This window comes from Stomoxys calcitrans, chromosome 1, assembly GCF_963082655.1.
Source record: "Stomoxys calcitrans chromosome 1, idStoCalc2.1, whole genome shotgun sequence".
Taxonomy (NCBI): Eukaryota; Metazoa; Arthropoda; class Insecta; order Diptera; family Muscidae; genus Stomoxys; species Stomoxys calcitrans.
The window spans coordinates 76,247,789-76,267,314 of record NC_081552.1 but is presented as its reverse complement, the minus strand read 5'-3'; the positions used below and the strand labels follow the sequence as shown (position 1 = coordinate 76,267,314).

The 19,526-nt window shown below is 37.2% G+C and overlaps 1 protein-coding gene across 1 annotated transcript; it reads right to left on the bottom strand.

Moving 5' to 3' along the window:
• Positions 1-102: 102 nt before the first annotated feature.
• On the bottom strand, positions 103-736 carry LOC106082941 (vacuolar ATPase assembly integral membrane protein VMA21 homolog). The gene is made up of 2 exons (XM_013245708.2): positions 560-736; positions 103-496 (listed from the first exon to the last, which is right to left on the bottom strand). Exons 1-2 carry the CDS (start codon positions 638-640, stop codon positions 254-256), a joined length of 324 nt encoding a protein of 107 aa, XP_013101162.1. The 5' UTR covers positions 641-736; the 3' UTR covers positions 103-253.
• Between the last annotated feature and the right edge of the window lie 18,790 nt (positions 737-19,526).

The following is a 19,526-nucleotide window of genomic DNA, read 5'->3' as shown; positions in this document are numbered from 1 at the left end:
CAAGTTCAAATGCTGTAAACATTTAAATTCGATGTTACACCAACATGTTGGCACACTTTACATCGACTGTGTTGCTAAACATATTGCAAGTTCATTATTAAATTCTTTAAAAAAAACATGTACATTTATTGAGGTGAACCATAACAAAACAAATGCTGGGGAAAAAGGGAATATTAATAAAGTTAGGAAATGCATTTGGTTTTTTATACATATAAAAATACTTAGAACAGTCATCTTTAGTGTCATTGTTAACTTAATCTGATTTTTCACCTTTTGAGGAACCTCCAAAATATGCTCTATATATGTACAAACCCAATGCCAGGTGTAGGGCCAACACCGCCCCAACAGCCGAATAAATATTGCTACTAAGGTCGTTTAAGTTGAAAAATCGGTCTAAAATCACAGATTTAAGGCCAAAAAAGGTTATGACAGGAAGGAATACAATTAGAGAGCAGTAGAATAGTACAACTTTAAATGAGCTGTAGTCTTTGGCGTCCTGCAAGTAATGTGGTAGACAATAACATCTCAGATTTAAGTTGATCACTTGCGTGTTACTTACATCTGATTGTTGCTTCTTGAGTTTCTGTTGCTTGGGCACAGCATCGCTACCAGTAGAATTAAGTTTATTTTTATTTGCCATTGTGCTTTTACTTGCTAAGAAAAACAAAAATCCAAAAATCTTAATAGTCCAATCGTGTTGTTGTGTTTTGTTGTCTTGGAATTTGACAACCGGTATCACATGACATATACGTTATATTGGCTGTACTGCATTACGGTAATCGTACAGAGTTGCATTATTAGCTGTGTTTTTTTCTTACGATATAGCGCAGTGCAATGAAATTTGTAGGAAAATTAAATCTATCCAGGACAGCATGTTCTGAATAAAATAACAGAGCAGGTTTAAGTAGAATATCTGTCTTCACGATTGCCATGATAAGTTTTTCACAAATAAGTATGGCCACTCGTAGAAATCGTATATTGTAAATGGCAAAATAAACTGAAAACTAATTATTTATAAAATTGCGTGCGGAAATCCTAATGCATTTTATTTGACTACTAAGCCCATTCATGTTTTGCAAATCTTACAATTATTTATACCATGTAAACACTAGAAGCAAATCTAGATTTGCGAAGAGATTTCGGAATCTCGTGTTTTGCAACGAGGTTTCCCATACATTTTCAGTGTGAGCCAAGGCGGATTTAAAAAGGTGGTCGATCAACTTGAACAAGATGGCTGATTGCACCATATGATTAGTGGTTATTGTACAAATGAGACCACCTTTAATAGTTTCACTATGAGTGTGAGAAAATATACTTTTTTGAAGAGATTTCCAGCAAATCTCCTTCGAAACTCAAATGTAACACTGCGCTTGTATTGAATACCGGGCTCGGCACGGGATAGCTGTGTGCACCACACAAGCTAGAACTCTGAGGTCCGATCTGTGTGGTGTATTTTGCTGTCACTAGAAGCTTAGTTGCGAGCTACTGGGCGCGTCAAGTTGCGGATAGTGGAATGGATACGTAGTAGCTGCAACGGCAGCCGCGGACAATCAGCATTATAGAGCGGAGAGTCTCAGTGAGAGTACGGGTGGCACCGGCTCTTGCACAAATACTGAGTGCCTATGATGCTCGATATGACATGGCGAGTTATTGCCGCCTTTAAATATCCAATGGCCACGCTGTTCCCGCGGTGATCGGTCATTTGGACCGGAACGAGCTTGCTTATCTACATGAGCCCTATCTGTCAAAATTAGTGATGAGTGCAACTCTGATTTTGTGTATATTACTTGTTCGCGCCATTTTTCGTTGTTTTGTGTGTCATGGTTCTTAACTATAATAGACGCACACAACCAAAACTCGTTGAAAAATAGTGCACTTTGCGAGAAAAAAAAACTACTCAGCTGTTTACGGTACACTACTTGTAATTATGTCATGAGCTTGGCGAGTATCGCCACCTCCGCATGAAAATGTGGTTACAGCAACAACATTGAATACCGGTTGTTATCGGTAGTTTTGGGCAACACTTTTTCTCAACATCTGACAATTTCTTATTGAAATTATAAACATTTTGTAATTAAATTTAATAACATCGCTTGATCAATTTAATTGCTGAACACAAAAATGCAGATCAGAATAAAAGCGCTGTCAAAAACACCCCTTTTGACAAATGCAAATCACTTCAATCGTACAGTAAACGGGTTTTGGAGATTGTCTCAAATGAAGTTTACATGGTTTTAGTTTGTGTGGAGAAAAATGTTATCCCCTTTTAGATAAGCGACAATCTTATCGCCGCTTAAGAAGGTAGATTTAAAAAAGTGGTCTCATGCGAAGCTGATAACAGCCGTCCAGTTTAAAACCATGTTTCCACTAGATCCCAAATCCACTTGATTTGAGATAATCTCCAAAACCCGTTTCCGCTACGATTACACGATTTTTATTTTTCAACAGTGATTTTTTTGACAGCGTTTTTATTGTGATTGGCATTTTTGTTGTGTTCGGCGTATACATTGGGGTCAGCAATTAAGTTTGTGAAACGATTTTATCAAATTTCTACTAAATTTTATAATTTCAATAAGAAATTTTCAAATGTTAAGAATAGTGCTGCCAAAAATCGCAATAACGACCGGTATTCAATGCAAACGTAGTGTTGCATTTGAATTTGCAGCAAATCTCCTCAAATAAGTAGATTTGCTCACATTGAAGATGTAGGGGATAACTCGTTGCAAAACACGAGATTTCCGAAATCTCGTCGCAAATCTAGAATTCCTCTAAGTGGAAACATGGTTTAACGGCATGAAAATGTCGATTCTGAGTTTAAACGCCGTGCTCTTTTAATCCGGATTTAATGGCTCGATCATCTGTTTTCCCTTTATAAAATCACTGACGAGAGCTTTAAATTCGTATTTGATGAGCAGTGTAAGGTGGGTTTTACTTTCACAGCAATCTACAACATAGTTTTGCACGTTCTCTTCATTTGTGTTTCTCATTCTCTCATTTTACCTGTACACTTACACACATGAACGCAAGTTTCTTTGGTTGGCTTGAGAATAATCGCATTTTTGGAATGACTCTTGATGACAGATTGCACATTATGATTTGTGGTTGTTGTACAAATGAGACCACCTTCAATTGTTTCGCCATGGCCGTTTACAAGGCGAATTTAAAAAGGTGGTCTCACGCGAACAGCTATTACCAGCAGGCCAGGTTTGACGGTATTAAGATGAGAGATTTTTGTTTGCATTCTCTTTGTTGTTATCTTTGTTCTCGGATACTCTCCGTTCATGCAAGCACACGTAAACACATACGCACATAAATATGTTTGCTTGTGTTGGCAAAACGACGATTGATGGCAATATGGCGAATTGCACCATATGCTATGTGGTTGTTGTACAAGTAAGTAAGTAAAATTTTATTTTCTTCTTTTCGAGATCACATATGATGTCTTATTCTAACGCCTTGAAATTGAAGTTAATGCTACTTGCAAACAATATGATTAAGATAATATGTTAAACAACATAATTGAGAGTGAGAAAAATGCTTACGGCTAACTGATTACGTTGTCGACATTATTGAGGTACGCTTGAAAGCACTTTGGGCATCCTTGGGTTTGCTCTGCCCATAAAAAAGCAAACAAGCATACTCTTATGAAGTTAGTTTGTAAAAGTAAATTAAGTATAAATAAAATCAATTTAGATTTTAGAATACACGTGGACATGTCCAACGCTAGACATATAAAATTAATTTTTGCATCGAAGCAATTAATAATGTGATTGTTGGATAAGTTTCGGATAAAGAGTTTGTGTTTGATGTCGTTGTGTTGTCTTTGGTTTTGCTGGTAATTGTATTTTGTACTATTTTTTCGTAATCCTGGCGGTTGTGGTAACATTGTATAGACAAACTGTTTTTGCAGAGTCGGAAGTATGCCATTAAAACGTCTTTAGTAAAACAATTGTTAAATACTTTTTCACGGCCATGGTAAAACAATTAAAGGTGGCCTCATTTCTACAACAACCACAAATCATACGGTGCAATCCGCCATTTTGCTATCCAGCTGATCGAAGTTTTGCTACCTTCTTAAATCCGCCTTGGGTTACGGCATGCAACTTTTTTGATTCTTGTTTGAACCGTTGAGTGTAGTGGATGTTTTGTTATTTCGCTCCGCAAGAATTTTTCTGGAACTGTTAATAGATCATTGTTTTTGGAAGAAAAATTTAAGTCACTCAAGGATAGCATCCGTTAGGCGGTTGATGATCTGCGTCTGTTTCCAGTGGAGCGGCAGATCTAGAGCCCGGGAGTACGGTCAAAATCCTCCAAAGACCCAACAGCTGCAGTGGTTACCACATTTGGACGTTTATCATGCCGTAGAATTTGTACGATCGGCTACTCCAGGCTCCACTAGCTGATAGACGACTGGTCAGCAGGGGCTTTTGACGAAGACACCTGGTTCGAGTCTTAAGGACAAGGCCGAACTTATTCTATCTTCGCATGCCTATAATTATCCAAGGCCAACGGTCTTCCCCGGCAAACCAACACGCTCTTTAAGAGGTTGGAATAAAAGAAGACGCATCGCTCTCAGGGTTATTGAAAGGCTTGGAGAGAGACTCCCTCTATTGGGCTCGTGTATTCGCTGCCCAGGCTACCCTAAAGACTACACTGCTAGATTGGGAAACTGCACCGCAGTCAGCCAAAAAACTTGGGTACCCATACATGGAAGGCTACGGATTGTAATCCAAATCTTTCAACCACCGACTGAAAGATTGGTAGATTGGATTAGGCTGATGGTGACCGGAGACATGCAGTATTCGTACTAAACTCCGACTGTCTCGCAGACCTCAATAAGACTAAAGGAGTTGTATCCTACAGGTTCAACAAGTTGTAACTGAAGGTCTTTAGAAGCAGTGGCTAACACAGCGGTGGTTCTGAATCCTGAGTATGGTCCAGTTCGATGGCAGGAGGGTTTGACGTGGTTCTTATTCCGGGATTTAAACTACTAAGGGCACGGGAAACGGGAGACACAGAGCCTGTATTCTTGTAAAGAGTAGTCTAAGCACTGAAGATTCAGTAGTAGCGAGCCTTGAAATAAATAAGTCCATTACTGGCTGGCTTTTCTTTATATGGCATACGATTCAGAGATACCGACTTCAAACCTTAAGTTGCTGGTTGAAGCCGCTTCTGCAGGGAAAAGGAGCCTCATTGTAGGAAGTGATGCCAATGCACATCACCAGATATGAGGATGTTCGGATGTCAACGAAAGGGGTGAGCTGCAGCTTGAATATATTATAAGTTGCAATCTGGCGATTTGTAATAAAGGGGATAAACCAACCTTTATTACCAGGAACAGGCAGAAGGAATTAGATATTACCTTTGTATCGAAAGATATAAGCGCAAGAATATGCGACTGGGAAGTGTGGTCATCCAACACAGCTTCTCTGATCATCGTTATATGTGACGGCTGCATCTTGTTGCCAATATCCCAATATTTTTTATATTTTATTAGGGACATTTTTTAGCTGCTTCGGTTTTTACTTATTTTTTTTATTTTAATGTTTGGCCTGCCAATTTCGCATTTGACAGATGAACAGAGATGGGAACACATGATGCTAAGACAGAGTTGGATCTCAACGGCCAGGGTCTGGCAAACTATCACTTTTCAGAGAGGGGATGTCATTAATAGGACGAGAGAGCCAGAGTTAACGCGTGTTTTCCAATGAAAAATTTCCATTTTTTTCTTAGATTGACAACTGATTTGAGAGAATGATTGATTGAGTTCATCCTTTTCCTTTTGAACTTGTGTGCTGACTACATCATTAAAAAAATTGGCTCCGGCAGTGAAATAGTTTTTATTTAGTGGTGGCAATAAATTTCTTTTTTTTCTTGATTTTTTTTATGGAATTAGAAGGAATCCCATACCTGCACCATCTTCATTTCTGGCCACAAACGTGCTCACGCTTGTACAGTACTTCTGACCTGAGGGTGCACCCCAAGTCACAAACGTTCCACATTGAAGCCCCCATAAATTCATAAGACAGAGTTGGCAACAGCACAGTAAGATTCACGTAGTATTCATACACCTAATTGTGTTTGTCTTTGGCTTGTCGATTATATCATTATCAAGAAAAACTAAAAAAAAAAAAATCCAAAAAAATTACCATTCTTCGACCAAATTTGGATTCTAAACAAAAAAAAAAAAAAGGAAAAAGATAATAATAATTATTAATATTCAAAGAAATGAAAGAACATACAGAAATATAACGATAACGAGAGTTATAAAAAGACAGATTTATTTTTAGGAACTATTAAAAAAAAATATCATGAGAAAGTAAAACAACTAAAAACAGAAACACATAAACTTATGTACATATACCTATAAAATCTATAATCTATAAAAAAAAAAAAAAATCACATATATCTTCTTTAGAAAGATGTTTTTTTTTTTTTTTATTTGTTTCCTACTCCACTTCTTTCTAAAGGAAATATATGAAAATTATATATTATATATATTATATTATATTATATTTTCTTTTAAGTGGTTAGACAAAAAAAAAAAAAAAACATACAAAAATACAAAGCAGAATATTTAATAATACATATATGCATATATATATTAGAATAGGAAAGAAAGAAAATCAAATTAAAAATATGTTAATATATGTCATCGAACAAAGCTATTATAAGACAGAAACCAACTGATTTTTTTTATAATTTAAAAATTAAGCAATAATGAATTTCAATTAGATCTATATAAATATATTAATTTGTTTTATAATAAAAATTAAAAATTTGTAATGTAATCAATTATAACAATATGTGTTGATAATATACGGAAAGGCTGAGAATGTAGTGGAAATGTAAAAGTGGGTTAAAGCTCGATAAGGGGTATTTTCATTACAATGAAAAGCATAGAAAATACCATGGATGACTGAAAAGTCATAAGGGGTGGGTCGCCTTTGAAGACAAAACACCAAAGTCTTTTATGATACGAGAAATTTGGAAACGAATTCGAATAATGGGTGACAAGGGTACACATAGAGAAACGAAAGAGCTGATAACTTTGATTTCCGTTTCCTTTTTGTTCAAACTTGCCATTTCCTAGTAACATAATATCTTCCGGTTTATAAATATATCTTGGTACGAACTAAATTTAAATGTGAAGCCTCAGCGGAAAAAGAACCTCCCCATCCGGCGAGCTAAGCCGCAGCCAAGACCGTCGTACCGTTCCCGCTCAACCAAATTAAAGAGGTTGTCACATTTTGGCGCCCAACATTCGAGCCTTTAAAATTCTATATCCCTTAGCCAAAGCCTTAATAGGAGAATTCGACTTGGATCGGTGTCCCAGAAGGTATCATTTAGTACCATGCTGTGTAGCAACGATTCAAGATCTTATCGAATATTGGGCCATTTATCAAAATTGATTGTTTTGTTGTCGTATCAAAAATCATAAATTGATAACGCTATATAGCAGTATATTTATTAGTTTTTGTGTCGATTTTTAAATACAATTTGAATTTGGTAAAGATAATCCAAGAAAAAGAGAAATAGTCCATTTTTGTATAAACTCGAAGATATCAGCTTTTATATTTTTTTTATATAAACCCATCACAAAATCACATAAATAAAAACACTCAATAATTCGAAGGAATTTTCGTCTTGTTTTATTGTTTAAAACAGCAAAAGTTAAAATTCCATTACAATTTTATGGTCATATATATTAAATTCCTAAATTATTGTTTAGAAAAACTTAATTTTTATGAATTAGTATAAATTTGCTCCAAATTTCTCTGTACCCATCTTTGACAGCCCACTACTAATATCAGCCACATAATAACCTGAAAAGACAAATAAGACAGCATTTAATAAGTACAATTGTGCTATTAAAATTCTAAAAATATTTGTAAAATTGCATATACTAATACATGCCAATATAACTAACCTATACCTACTAACAGAATATGTGTTGTATCATAATCCGAATTTAAGAGAAAAACAAACAATAATACATATTGCAAATTGATATCCATTTAAAAAAAAAAAAAAAAAACACTCGTGATATAGTTTTACAAGCTAATAATAGACATATTTGTTTATCGAACAATCAAACGTTCGATACATACATCGGAATACAAAGTTTTTGGCTTAGTGTTTCTACCCCTCATACAGGAAGAACCGTTCAAAGAGGGAAGGGCGTTAGCTAATTAATTTTCCTATATGTTGAGACGTTTGGCACTTCACCGTCCTTTTAAGTAGATTGCTGCCAGGTTTGATTTAGAGGACATGCCTAACAGTAAGGCACCTTCTAGAGTCTCGAGTCGGATTGCAGCTAGGAACAATCTTTTTGGTCAGGTAGATAGTAACGGCACACAGGACGTTCCGACAGACCATAATTTGACAGGCTACACCCCAAATTCTAGCTCATCTAGATCTGGCCTGGACAGGACAGTGGTGTCACAGAACCGTATAGTTCCATTAATGTCATTGTCGTTTCCTTGGGAGCTTGGCCCACGAACTACATCGTCACCAGGGACACCGAGTACCATACCTACTCCTGAATATAGTAGTATCACTGCACAGGAGATAAGGAGGGAGTTTGCGAGGATGTCGAGACAAGATCAAAGATTACCGACAGTAGAGGAGAACGTAAACCCTGATGTTAGAGCTAACATAGGTGGTATGAGTTTACGGGATTACGTAGATGCGTCTGTAGGGGCCGCTCAGGCTAGCATGATGAGATCGATAGAACAGAACTTAGCCGTAATGATTCCACAGGCTATTCGGAATTCATTAGACTCTCATGTTAATAGCACATTGAACAATGACCACAATAGGAACGGTCACGAGGGACAATACCATTCACAACCGCGATTCAATGCACAGTCATACCAACAAGACGCGAGTTTTCATGGACAACGATCAAGACAACAGCAGGATGCAGGACTACCTAACCAGCAACAACCTAACCCTGATTTTTACCGTGGTGGGCACACACAATATGTGAATCAGAATTTGTCATTGGGTTATAAACCTATGACCCCTTTACAGTTACAGAAGTGGGGGTTGAGATTCGACGGCACATCGAAGAATGTCAGTGTGGAGGATTTTGTATTTAGAGCGGAATCGCTTAGGATAGATTATAATTGTCCGTGGGACATTTTTGTTAAGGGATTTCACCACTTTTTGACAGGACGTGCTTATGACTGGATATGGGAGTTTCGTCAGCAGAACCCTTATTGTCAGTGGGATCATCTGAAATACCATTTAATCAAGAAGTTTAGGAATTTCGAGAGCGACTTCGAAATTCAACGCAGGATGATGGAGCGAAGGCAATTGCCATCAGAAACGGCTGACTCATTTATTACTGAAGTGGTTAAGTTGAGGAATCAGATGCGTGTGCAGATCCACGAGTATGAGATAGTTAGGATAATTAAGGACAATCTTAAAGACGGTTTGATGCAGTTAGTTTATCCTAAGGATATCGAGACCATTGAGGAACTTTTAGAAGAGTGCAAAAGGGCAGAGAGAAATATAGCGAAACGTGCACCATTCCGGCAACAGCAACAGAACTTTAGACGTGTACACGAACTGGACTACTACGAAACGGAACAGGAACATTATCACCAGGAGGTGGAGGCACTACAACAAACACCAACTACTACTAAGCAATTGACTTGTTGGAATTGCAAAATGCTAGGCCATTCGTTTATAGATTGCCCTACCGAACAGAGGAATATTTTTTGTTTCAAATGTGGGTTCGATGGTGTTACATCGCCCAAATGCCCTAAATGCTTGGGAAACTCCACAAGGAACATGCAAAGGACTGGGCTGACATGTTCGAAACAAATCCAGACCCAGTAGTTGTGCCATTTCAGCCAACAAATCTACCTGCGAATTCATCCAACAACATAATTAAGACGACACAAGATACGGCAGCAAGAGGATTGAAAGTACTCATTCCATATGAACAGCGTTTGCACATTTACAATCAGAAACGAGACCAAATTTTCAAAGATTTTTTACCTGTTAGCAAGAGAGTTTCGAAGGCAAGGACAGCTCATGCTAGACGAAAAAAGGAAAGAAGGGAGATAGCATCTACATGCATAGGCACAGAAGGAGACGTGAGACCATACCTGGATGTTAAATTGAATGGTGTTGAGTTTAGAGGCCTAATGGATAGTGGTGCTTCAATAAGTTGTCTGGGCAAGAACTGTTTGGAGAGTCTAAAGAAGATGAATGTTTCAATACTCAATTTCAAATCATTTATACAGACAGCAAATGGACAAGATGAGCAGATTATTGGGAAGGTTAAACTCACTGTTGAGTGTGGAGATATTCGCCAAGAGGTTTTGTTCTATTTGGTACCTAATTTGAAACAATCCCTGATTCTAGGTTATGATATTTGGGGTAAATTAGGAATTCGGATTCAGAGAGAGAATAAATTCATCAATGAAATTGACTATCCTACAGAGACTAAGACACATCAATTGGATATTGGACAAACCATGCGTTTGGAGAACGCAAAATTATCATTTAGGTGTTATACTACATTCGGTTTAGGAAAGACGCGGCTAGAGACACACAGAATTGATGTGGGCAATGCTGCACCGAAGAAGATGCGCTACTTTCCAGTTAGTCCAGCCGTACAAAGGCTGATGTATGAGGAGCTTGACAGGATGATAGAACTCGATGTGATAGAGGAGGCACAGAATTCCGAGTGGAATAATCGCGTGACATTGGTTATGAAGCCTGGCAAGAACCGGCTATGCCTAGACGCTAGGGAATTGAACAAGGTCACACGAAAAGATGCGTATCCCTTGCCCAACATTGATGGGTTATTGTCGAGATTGGGTGATACACACTATATTTCGGCTATTGATCTCAAGGACGCATTTTGGCAAATTCCTCTGGAGGAATCAAGTCGACCGTTGACTGCATTCACAGTCCAGGGAAGGCCACATTATCAATTCAAGGTAATGCCTTTCGGACTGTGCAATGCAGCTCAACGAATGTGTCGATTGATGGACAAGGTGATTCCTTCAGAGTTGAAAGACCGAGTGTTTGTGTACCTTGATGATCTTTTAGTGGTATCACCAAATTTTGACGTTCACCTAGAGATGCTGGCTATTGTGGGAAACAGACTGACGGCTGCTGGCCTGACTATCAATATGGAAAAGTCCAAGTTCTGTTACAGGGAACTAAGATACCTAGGATACATCGTGGGAGCTGGAAAATTGAAACCTGATCCTGGCAAGATAGAGGCAATAATGGGCATTAAGCCACCAAGAACCCAAAAGGACGTGAGAAAGTTCCTTGGAACAGTTGGATGGTACCGCAGGTTCATCCCTGACTTTTCGACTCTGACAGCACCGATTACTGATACACTAAAGAAATCATCTAAATTTGTTTTGACTCCGAATGCTTTGAAATCTTTCGAAGAACTAAAATTACGTCTAGTCTCTAGCCCTGTTCTAACTAGTCCAGATTTCGAAAGGCCATTTTATGTGCAATGTGATGCTTCAGATGTTGGTATTGGTGCCGTGCTCTTCCAGAAAGATAATGAAGAAGGTGAGCACCCGATCGAGTACTTCTCGAAGAAGCTTAACACCGCACAAAAGAATTACTCGACAACGGAAAAAGAATGTCTTGCCGTAATACTAGCCATTGAACGATTCAGGCAATACATAGAGCTAATGGAATTCACAGTGATCACTGACCATTCCAGCTTGCAATGGCTGATGAGACAACATGACTTAAATGGTCGACTCGCCAGGTGGAGTTTGAAACTCCAGGGGTACCGATTTACGATTGAACATCGTAAAGGTTCTATGAATATAGTCCCTGATATGTTGTCCAGGTTGGATATGGAAGAAATAGCACATGATCAGACTGGCATTCTCAATTTTGATTCAGAGGAATTTAAGAATCAACAGTATTTAGCTCTTATCGACACAATTGAACAAAACGGCGACAGACTACCAGATTTGAAGGTCAAAGAGGGCATTGTGTATAAAAGGGTGAAATTTAACCGCAACGATGTAGAAAATGAAGATGATTGCTGGAAGATATGGCTACCTGAGGGATTGACTGCAGAGATTATTAGAAAAGCCCATGAACATAATACATTCCACGGCGGCATTGCAAAGACTTTGCACAATATACGAGAGTTTTTCTATTGGCCCTCTATGACAACACAAATTAGAGATTTTGTCCGAAATTGCGATGTATGCAAAGAAACAAAACCGCCTAAACAAATTCTCAGACCACCCATGGGGAATGAATTTATAACACAAAGGCCCTTTCAACGCATATATATCGATTTTCTAGGCCCGTATCCGAGGACAAAATCTGGCAAAACTTATATTTTTATCGTTTTAGACCACAAGACCAAATTTGTTTTATTAAAGGCCATGCAAAAGGCGACAACGAAACTGGTGAATGCGTTTCTCATTGATGAGGTTTTCCATAAGTTCGGAGTACCTGAGGTGATTCACTCCGATAATGGTAAGCAGTTTACCTCTGAGTCATTCAAAGACCTTTTGCAAATGTTTGGCATAAGACACGTGCGCACAGCCATACATGCACCACAGGCCAACGCTAGCGAAAGGGTCAACCAGACAATACTGAGCAGCATACGGAGCTACCTGGATGACGACCAATCCAAATGGGATGAGAAACTTTCCAAAATTGAATGTACGTTGAGGTCAACCATACATGCGTCTTTGGGAATATCCCCGTACTTTGCTCTAACTGGCTACAACATGGTAACACATGCGGATGCATACGAAATTCTTAGAAAACTGAACTCATTGGAAGATGGCGATATGTTCATTCTACCTAAGACTAACCAGATGCAAATCCTACACAAGAGGCTAAAGGAAAAGATGCATGACGCTTATGAAAGGAATGTAAAGTCGTATAATAGGAGAAGTCGAGAGATAGTATTTAAACCAGGACAAGAGGTGTTCCGAAAAAGTTTTAGGCAAAGCAACTTTACCAAAGGTATAAACGCGAAATTATGCAGACAATGGCTTAAATGTCGCATTAGGGCGAGGGTTGGTAACAGCCAATATGAAATTGAGGACTTAAAAGGAAATCGCATTGGTGTTATGCACGCGCAACATTTACGACAGTAGAGTGCAAGACTACCTGTCCACTAGGGTCTATGTACGTAATTCTAATCGGACTTATTTTAATAAGGTCTCACCAAGATTTTAGTATTTTCACCACAGGACGTACGAGGAGTTAGAGTTGTCATTCATTGTGATTATTCCATTGTTGTAGAGATTTTTTTTTGCCAGTAACCGTTGCGATTGAAGGACCTAGAAAGAGGAAAAGGGACTTTAGTATGAAGTTTAAATAATTTACCTGTAAAGAGAAAAAAGACATTAGTATATTAATTTTATAATGATATTTCATGAGACTTATCTTAAATTTCCATGTAGATCCTCCTGACCTTATTGTTCATATCCATTTCATTAGTTAGCATCCTACTTGACTTCCAGGACTCACACAACCCATCCATATCAGTTGTTGTCGTTGCCACTTTGGGCTAAATAAGTATATGACATATTTGAATCCTTTTTCCACAGAGCATTATTTTGGACAGCAGGCTACCGGTCATAAACAATTTTTTTGCTGATTTTATGGTGCTGTTTGTACGCGTTGATGGACACATGTAGATATTTTTCCAATTGGTTAGAGTTTCCTCCTTTATGATTTTTGTATTCCCTTGCCATCAATGTTGAACACAATTGGTACCAATAACGTGAATACGACTTGGGTGATGATTCGTTTTGCCGGCCTATGTTGTCAAAATTGCATTTGTGCCACCTTAATTCTTATACCAGTTGTGTGAGACATTTGCCACCGCTCATAATGGACACGGTTTGTTTGGTGCCACACATTATTTCCTTTTGCTTCTTGCGGACACAAATGTCATTGGTCCCTTTTGTTGTCGATTCCAGGTATTTGTTTGTGTCTGTCCGGACAATTATAATGAGGCAGAATTTGCATACAGGAGCATCACTGAAGGAGATTATAAAAATTTGAGCATCTTTTCATAGAAATTATAAAGTTTTACCTGTTTTACATTTTGCTTAACATGCCCACTTCGTGTGTGGAAAAATGCTTCGCGTACTTTATTCAGTTTTAATGACACACAGCAGGCGATTGTTTTATGATGACCGCTTTCAATTTTTCCATACTCATACAAATTGCATCCTGAAAGAATTTAGGACAAATCATTTTCTTGAAATGTTTTTTAATTGTTTTCAATACCTGATGTGTTTTCGTTTGTTTGTCAACAAGCAATAAAGGCGGCACACACACACACCTCCATGGAAAAAGAAACTCGGCCATAGATTTGTTGATTTATTTCTTTTTGGTGTACTGTATTATTGTTCTTCCCAACTCTTTTCAGACGCAGGCTTCATGAAAAGAGCTGGCTTTGTGACGGCTGCATCTTGTTGCCAATATCCCAATATTTTTTATATTTTATTAGGGACATTTTTTAGCTGCTTCGGTTTTTACTTATTTTTTTTATTTTAATGTTTGGCCTGCCAATTTCGCATTTGACAGATGAACAGAGATGGGAACACATGATGCTAAGACAGAGTTGGATCTCAACGGCCAGGGTCTGGCAAACTATCACTTTTCAGAGAGGGGATGTCATTAATAGGACGAGAGAGCCAGAGTTAACGCGTGTTTTCCAATGAAAAATTTCCATTTTTTTCTTAGATTGACAACTGATTTGAGAGAATGATTGATTGAGTTCATCCTTTTCCTTTTGAACTTGTGTGCTGACTACATCATTAAAAAAATTGGCTCCGGCAGTGAAATAGTTTTTATTTAGTGGTGGCAATAAATTTCTTTTTTTTCTTGATTTTTTTTATGGAATTAGAAGGAATCCCATACCTGCACCATCTTCATTTCTGGCCACAAACGTGCTCACGCTTGTACAGTACTTCTGACCTGAGGGTGCACCCCAAGTCACAAACGTTCCACATTGAAGCCCCCATAAATTCATAAGACAGAGTTGGCAACAGCACAGTAAGATTCACGTAGTATTCATACACCTAATTGTGTTTGTCTTTGGCTTGTCGATTATATCATTATCAAGAAAAACTAAAAAAAAAAAAATCCAAAAAAATTACCATTCTTCGACCAAATTTGGATTCTAAACAAAAAAAAAAAAAAGGAAAAAGATAATAATAATTATTAATATTCAAAGAAATGAAAGAACATACAGAAATATAACGATAACGAGAGTTATAAAAAGACAGATTTATTTTTAGGAACTATTAAAAAAAAATATCATGAGAAAGTAAAACAACTAAAAACAGAAACACATAAACTTATGTACATATACCTATAAAATCTATAATCTATAAAAAAAAAAAAAAATCACATATATCTTCTTTAGAAAGATGTTTTTTTTTTTTTTTATTTGTTTCCTACTCCACTTCTTTCTAAAGGAAATATATGAAAATTATATATTATATATATTATATTATATTATATTTTCTTTTAAGTGGTTAGACAAAAAAAAAAAAAAAACATACAAAAATACAAAGCAGAATATTTAATAATACATATATGCATATATATATTAGAATAGGAAAGAAAGAAAATCAAATTAAAAATATGTTAATATATGTCATCGAACAAAGCTATTATAAGACAGAAACCAACTGATTTTTTTTATAATTTAAAAATTAAGCAATAATGAATTTCAATTAGATCTATATAAATATATTAATTTGTTTTATAATAAAAATTAAAAATTTGTAATGTAATCAATTATAACAATATGTGTTGATAATATACGGAAAGGCTGAGAATGTAGTGGAAATGTAAAAGTGGGTTAAAGCTCGATAAGGGGTATTTTCATTACAATGAAAAGCATAGAAAATACCATGGATGACTGAAAAGTCATAAGGGGTGGGTCGCCTTTGAAGACAAAACACCAAAGTCTTTTATGATACGAGAAATTTGGAAACGAATTCGAATAATGGGTGACAAGGGTACACATAGAGAAACGAAAGAGCTGATAACTTTGATTTCCGTTTCCTTTTTGTTCAAACTTGCCATTTCCTAGTAACATAATATCTTCCGGTTTATAAATATATCTTGGTACGAACTAAATTTAAATGTGAAGCCTCAGCGGAAAAAGAACCTCCCCATCCGGCGAGCTAAGCCGCAGCCAAGACCGTCGTACCGTTCCCGCTCAACCAAATTAAAGAGGTTGTCACATATATTTGATTCAGCCTTGGATAAAATACTGCAGAAGTGGTCCCTCGGCTAACAGAAGAAAGGCAGATTTGAATAAATTTCGGCACAAATTCTGTACGTCTTTTCCTTCTAGACCAGAAAAGAAAGTGGAAACTGCGGAGGATAAAGACAAAATGGTCAAGCGTATCACGAAGGCCCTGAATGACTCGCTTGTGTCAGCATGTCCTAGTGTCAAGCCAAGGGCCAAACAGCGCCATTATGGACCCCATAGCTGGTTGGTCTAGGGAAGTACGGCAGAAAACTCTGCAACGGGGCGAAAGCCACAAAAGGACCATATGATTGTGATCGTGGATTGAAATTCTGCAGCTCCGTGGAGGATACACCTGAGGAAGATTCTGTCCTCGAGACCTATTACGGTGGGGAAATATTCAGAAGTCAGAGAATGTATGGACAATGTCTAGTGAGGAAACACTAGAACTACTCGTTGATGCACATTTCCCGGGAAATTCTCCAACGGACAACGTGGCGCCAGAAGAGGTTGTCACTGGTATGCATTCGTCGGAGGTTATTAGGGAAATTGTATCTGAGCCGAAAATTCTTTGGAGGGTAGAAGTTTCGACTAGTTTAAGTCCCTGGTGATGTATCACCGGTTGAAAAAACAAGTTAAGGCCGGTACCAAGATATATTGGGTTGCCCAAAAAGTAATTGTTGGTAATATAGTAGTAATATAGTCGGCGTTGACAAATTTTTTCAACGGCTTGTGACTTTCTTCTGTCAGTTATGAGCTGTTACTTTTAGCTTGCTTTAGAAAAAAAGTGCGCGAAATTTTGTTTACATTTGTTTGTTTGGCGTCGATTTTAATATTTAACAAACCGAATCAACGCTTGTGATATGCACCTTAAACGCAATGAATTCGATCCGTTTTTAAAACGAATCATAACTGGAGATGAAAAATGGATTGTTTACAACAACGTTAGTCGAAAACGATCATGGTCCAAGCATGGTGAACCAGCTCAAACCACTTCAAAGGCTGATATCCACCAAAAGAAGGTTATGCTGTCTGTTTGGTGGGATTGGAAGGGTGTGGTATATTTTGAGCTGCTTCCAAGGAACCAAACGATTAATTCGGATGTTTACTGTCAACAATTGGACAAATTGAATACAGCCATCAAGGAGAAGCGACCAGAATTGGTCAATCGTAAAGGTGTCATATTCCACCAGGACAACGCTAGACCGCACACATCTTTGGTCACTCGCCAAAAACTGAGTGAGCTTGGCTGGGAACTTTTGATGCATCCACCATATAGCCCTGACCTTGCACCATCAGACTACCATTTATTTCGATCTTTGCAGAACTCCTTAAATGGTAAAACTTTCGGCAATGATGAGGCTATAAAATCGCACTTGGTTCAGTTTTTTGCAGATAAAGACCAGAAGTTCTATGAGCGTGGAATACTAAATTTGCCAGGAAGATGGCAAAAGGTTATCGAACAAAATGGCAATTATATATTTGATTAAAGTTCATTCTAAGTTTTATTAAAAATGCATTTATTTTCTTTTAAAAAATCCGCAATTACTTTTAAGGCAACCCAATATTTCCAACAAAAAATATTGTCAAAATCATTGATTAGTGCAACTCTGATTTTGAGTATGTTACTAGTTCGCGCCATTTTTCGTTGTTTGTGTGAGTTATGGTTCTTAACTATAATACACACACATCCAAAACTCGTTGACAGATAGTGTACTTCGCGCGAAAAAAAATTGTACTCAGCTATTTACGGTACCATACCTGGTAATTATGTCATTGCCGTTACTATTCGGTTTTCGGGTTGAAACTTCATATAAAAAACAAACGGAATGTGTTTCTTTCGTCATAACTTGTTTTTTCATCTAGAGAAAATTTACATTTCGGGACGCCCATTTAGAGCACGACCACAGTCGCTGTGCAACAGGTCATTTTCTTTCGCAAAGTTGCCATACTTCTAATTGTAACTGAGTGTTTGTTAGTGTTAGTAATGTTGCTCACATGTATTTATTCTGGTGGAAAAAAAGCGTTTGTATTTATTCGTATGGAAAGAAAGATTAATATTTCTTTCTCAACAAGCAACTCAATCAATCTGTACGAAATAATAAGGTTAGTGAAAGAATTTGTTGGTGTTTGGTCTTCCAACTACAACAACAATATTTGGATAAAGGTTGAAGATGCTAACAAAGGCTTTTGGAAAGTTGTGCTTATTTAACTTATAATAGTGAAAATACTACAAAATCTAATAAGTTTTACAAATAAATGCTGCATTTGTCTCTTTTTAAATTGTTCTGTGTTTCATTGTTTATTAATTACGAAGGGGCGGTTTTTGGTTGAAATTACAACACATATATGAATTTCAGTACGACCCACACACTCACATTTGTGTGTACGTAAGCAGCTGATAAATTGTTTGGTGACATATTCATTTTTTATTAATTTTTATATGTAAATGGAAACATTTTGTTCAAAGAAACCCAAAAAAACAAATGAAGTAACCTTGCCAACCCACCGAAAGAACGATTTTCGGAATTTTTCCGCAAAAAGGAACGTAGTACCAGCATTTACATATGGTGAAATGAAAATATTTCGGTAATTTTTTCACTTTTTTTATTTGGATTTTCACCGCGAAAAGCGAACGTAGTACCACCCTTGAGAAAATGGGAGAAAGAAGATAACAACAAAAATCTGTCATCTTAATGCCGTCAAAGCTTACCGGCTGCTTACAGCTGTTCGCGTGAGTTCACCTATTTAAATCCGCCTTGGAAAGCTTTTCAGGCGGAATGCTGTCAAACTCCATTTAAAAAAAAACCTCGACGAAACGCTGGAGGGAAACAGACATGATGAATTACCAGGTAGTATACCGTAAACAGCTGAGTGTAATTTTTCTCGCGAAGTGCACTATCTGTCAACGAGTTTTGGTTGTGTGTGTGTATTATAGTAAAGAACCATGACACACACAAAAAACGAAAAATGGCGCGAACTAGTTACATACACAAAATCGGAGTTGCACTAATCACTGATTTTGACAGATAGTGCACTCAATGTTTTGTTGTTGAGCAACCGTCACTAACTGTAAATGAATATATCTTGGAAAATAGGTGAAAAAGTAGTAATCTGCTTATAGTAAGAAAAATGGCAAAATAAATGTTAGTGGCAAGGCTTGACGTCATTGTCAGCATCGTTTTTGTTTTATTGGTTTCAATGGTTCGTTTTATGTTCTTGTTATTTTATTGACTTGCGAAAAAAATAATAGAACCATAAGTGCAGATAAAAAACG

What these genes read in the sequence shown, in the direction of transcription:
- LOC106082941 (XM_013245708.2), bottom strand. Translation starts at nt 640, where the DNA reads ATGGCAAATAAAAATAAACTTAATTCTACTGGTAGCGATGCTGTGCCC. An exon ending in TCAAGAAGCAACAATCAGAT is followed by an intron (nt 497 to 559) that starts GTAAGTAACACG and finishes CATTACTTGCAG; the next exon opens with GACGCCAAAGACTACAGCTC.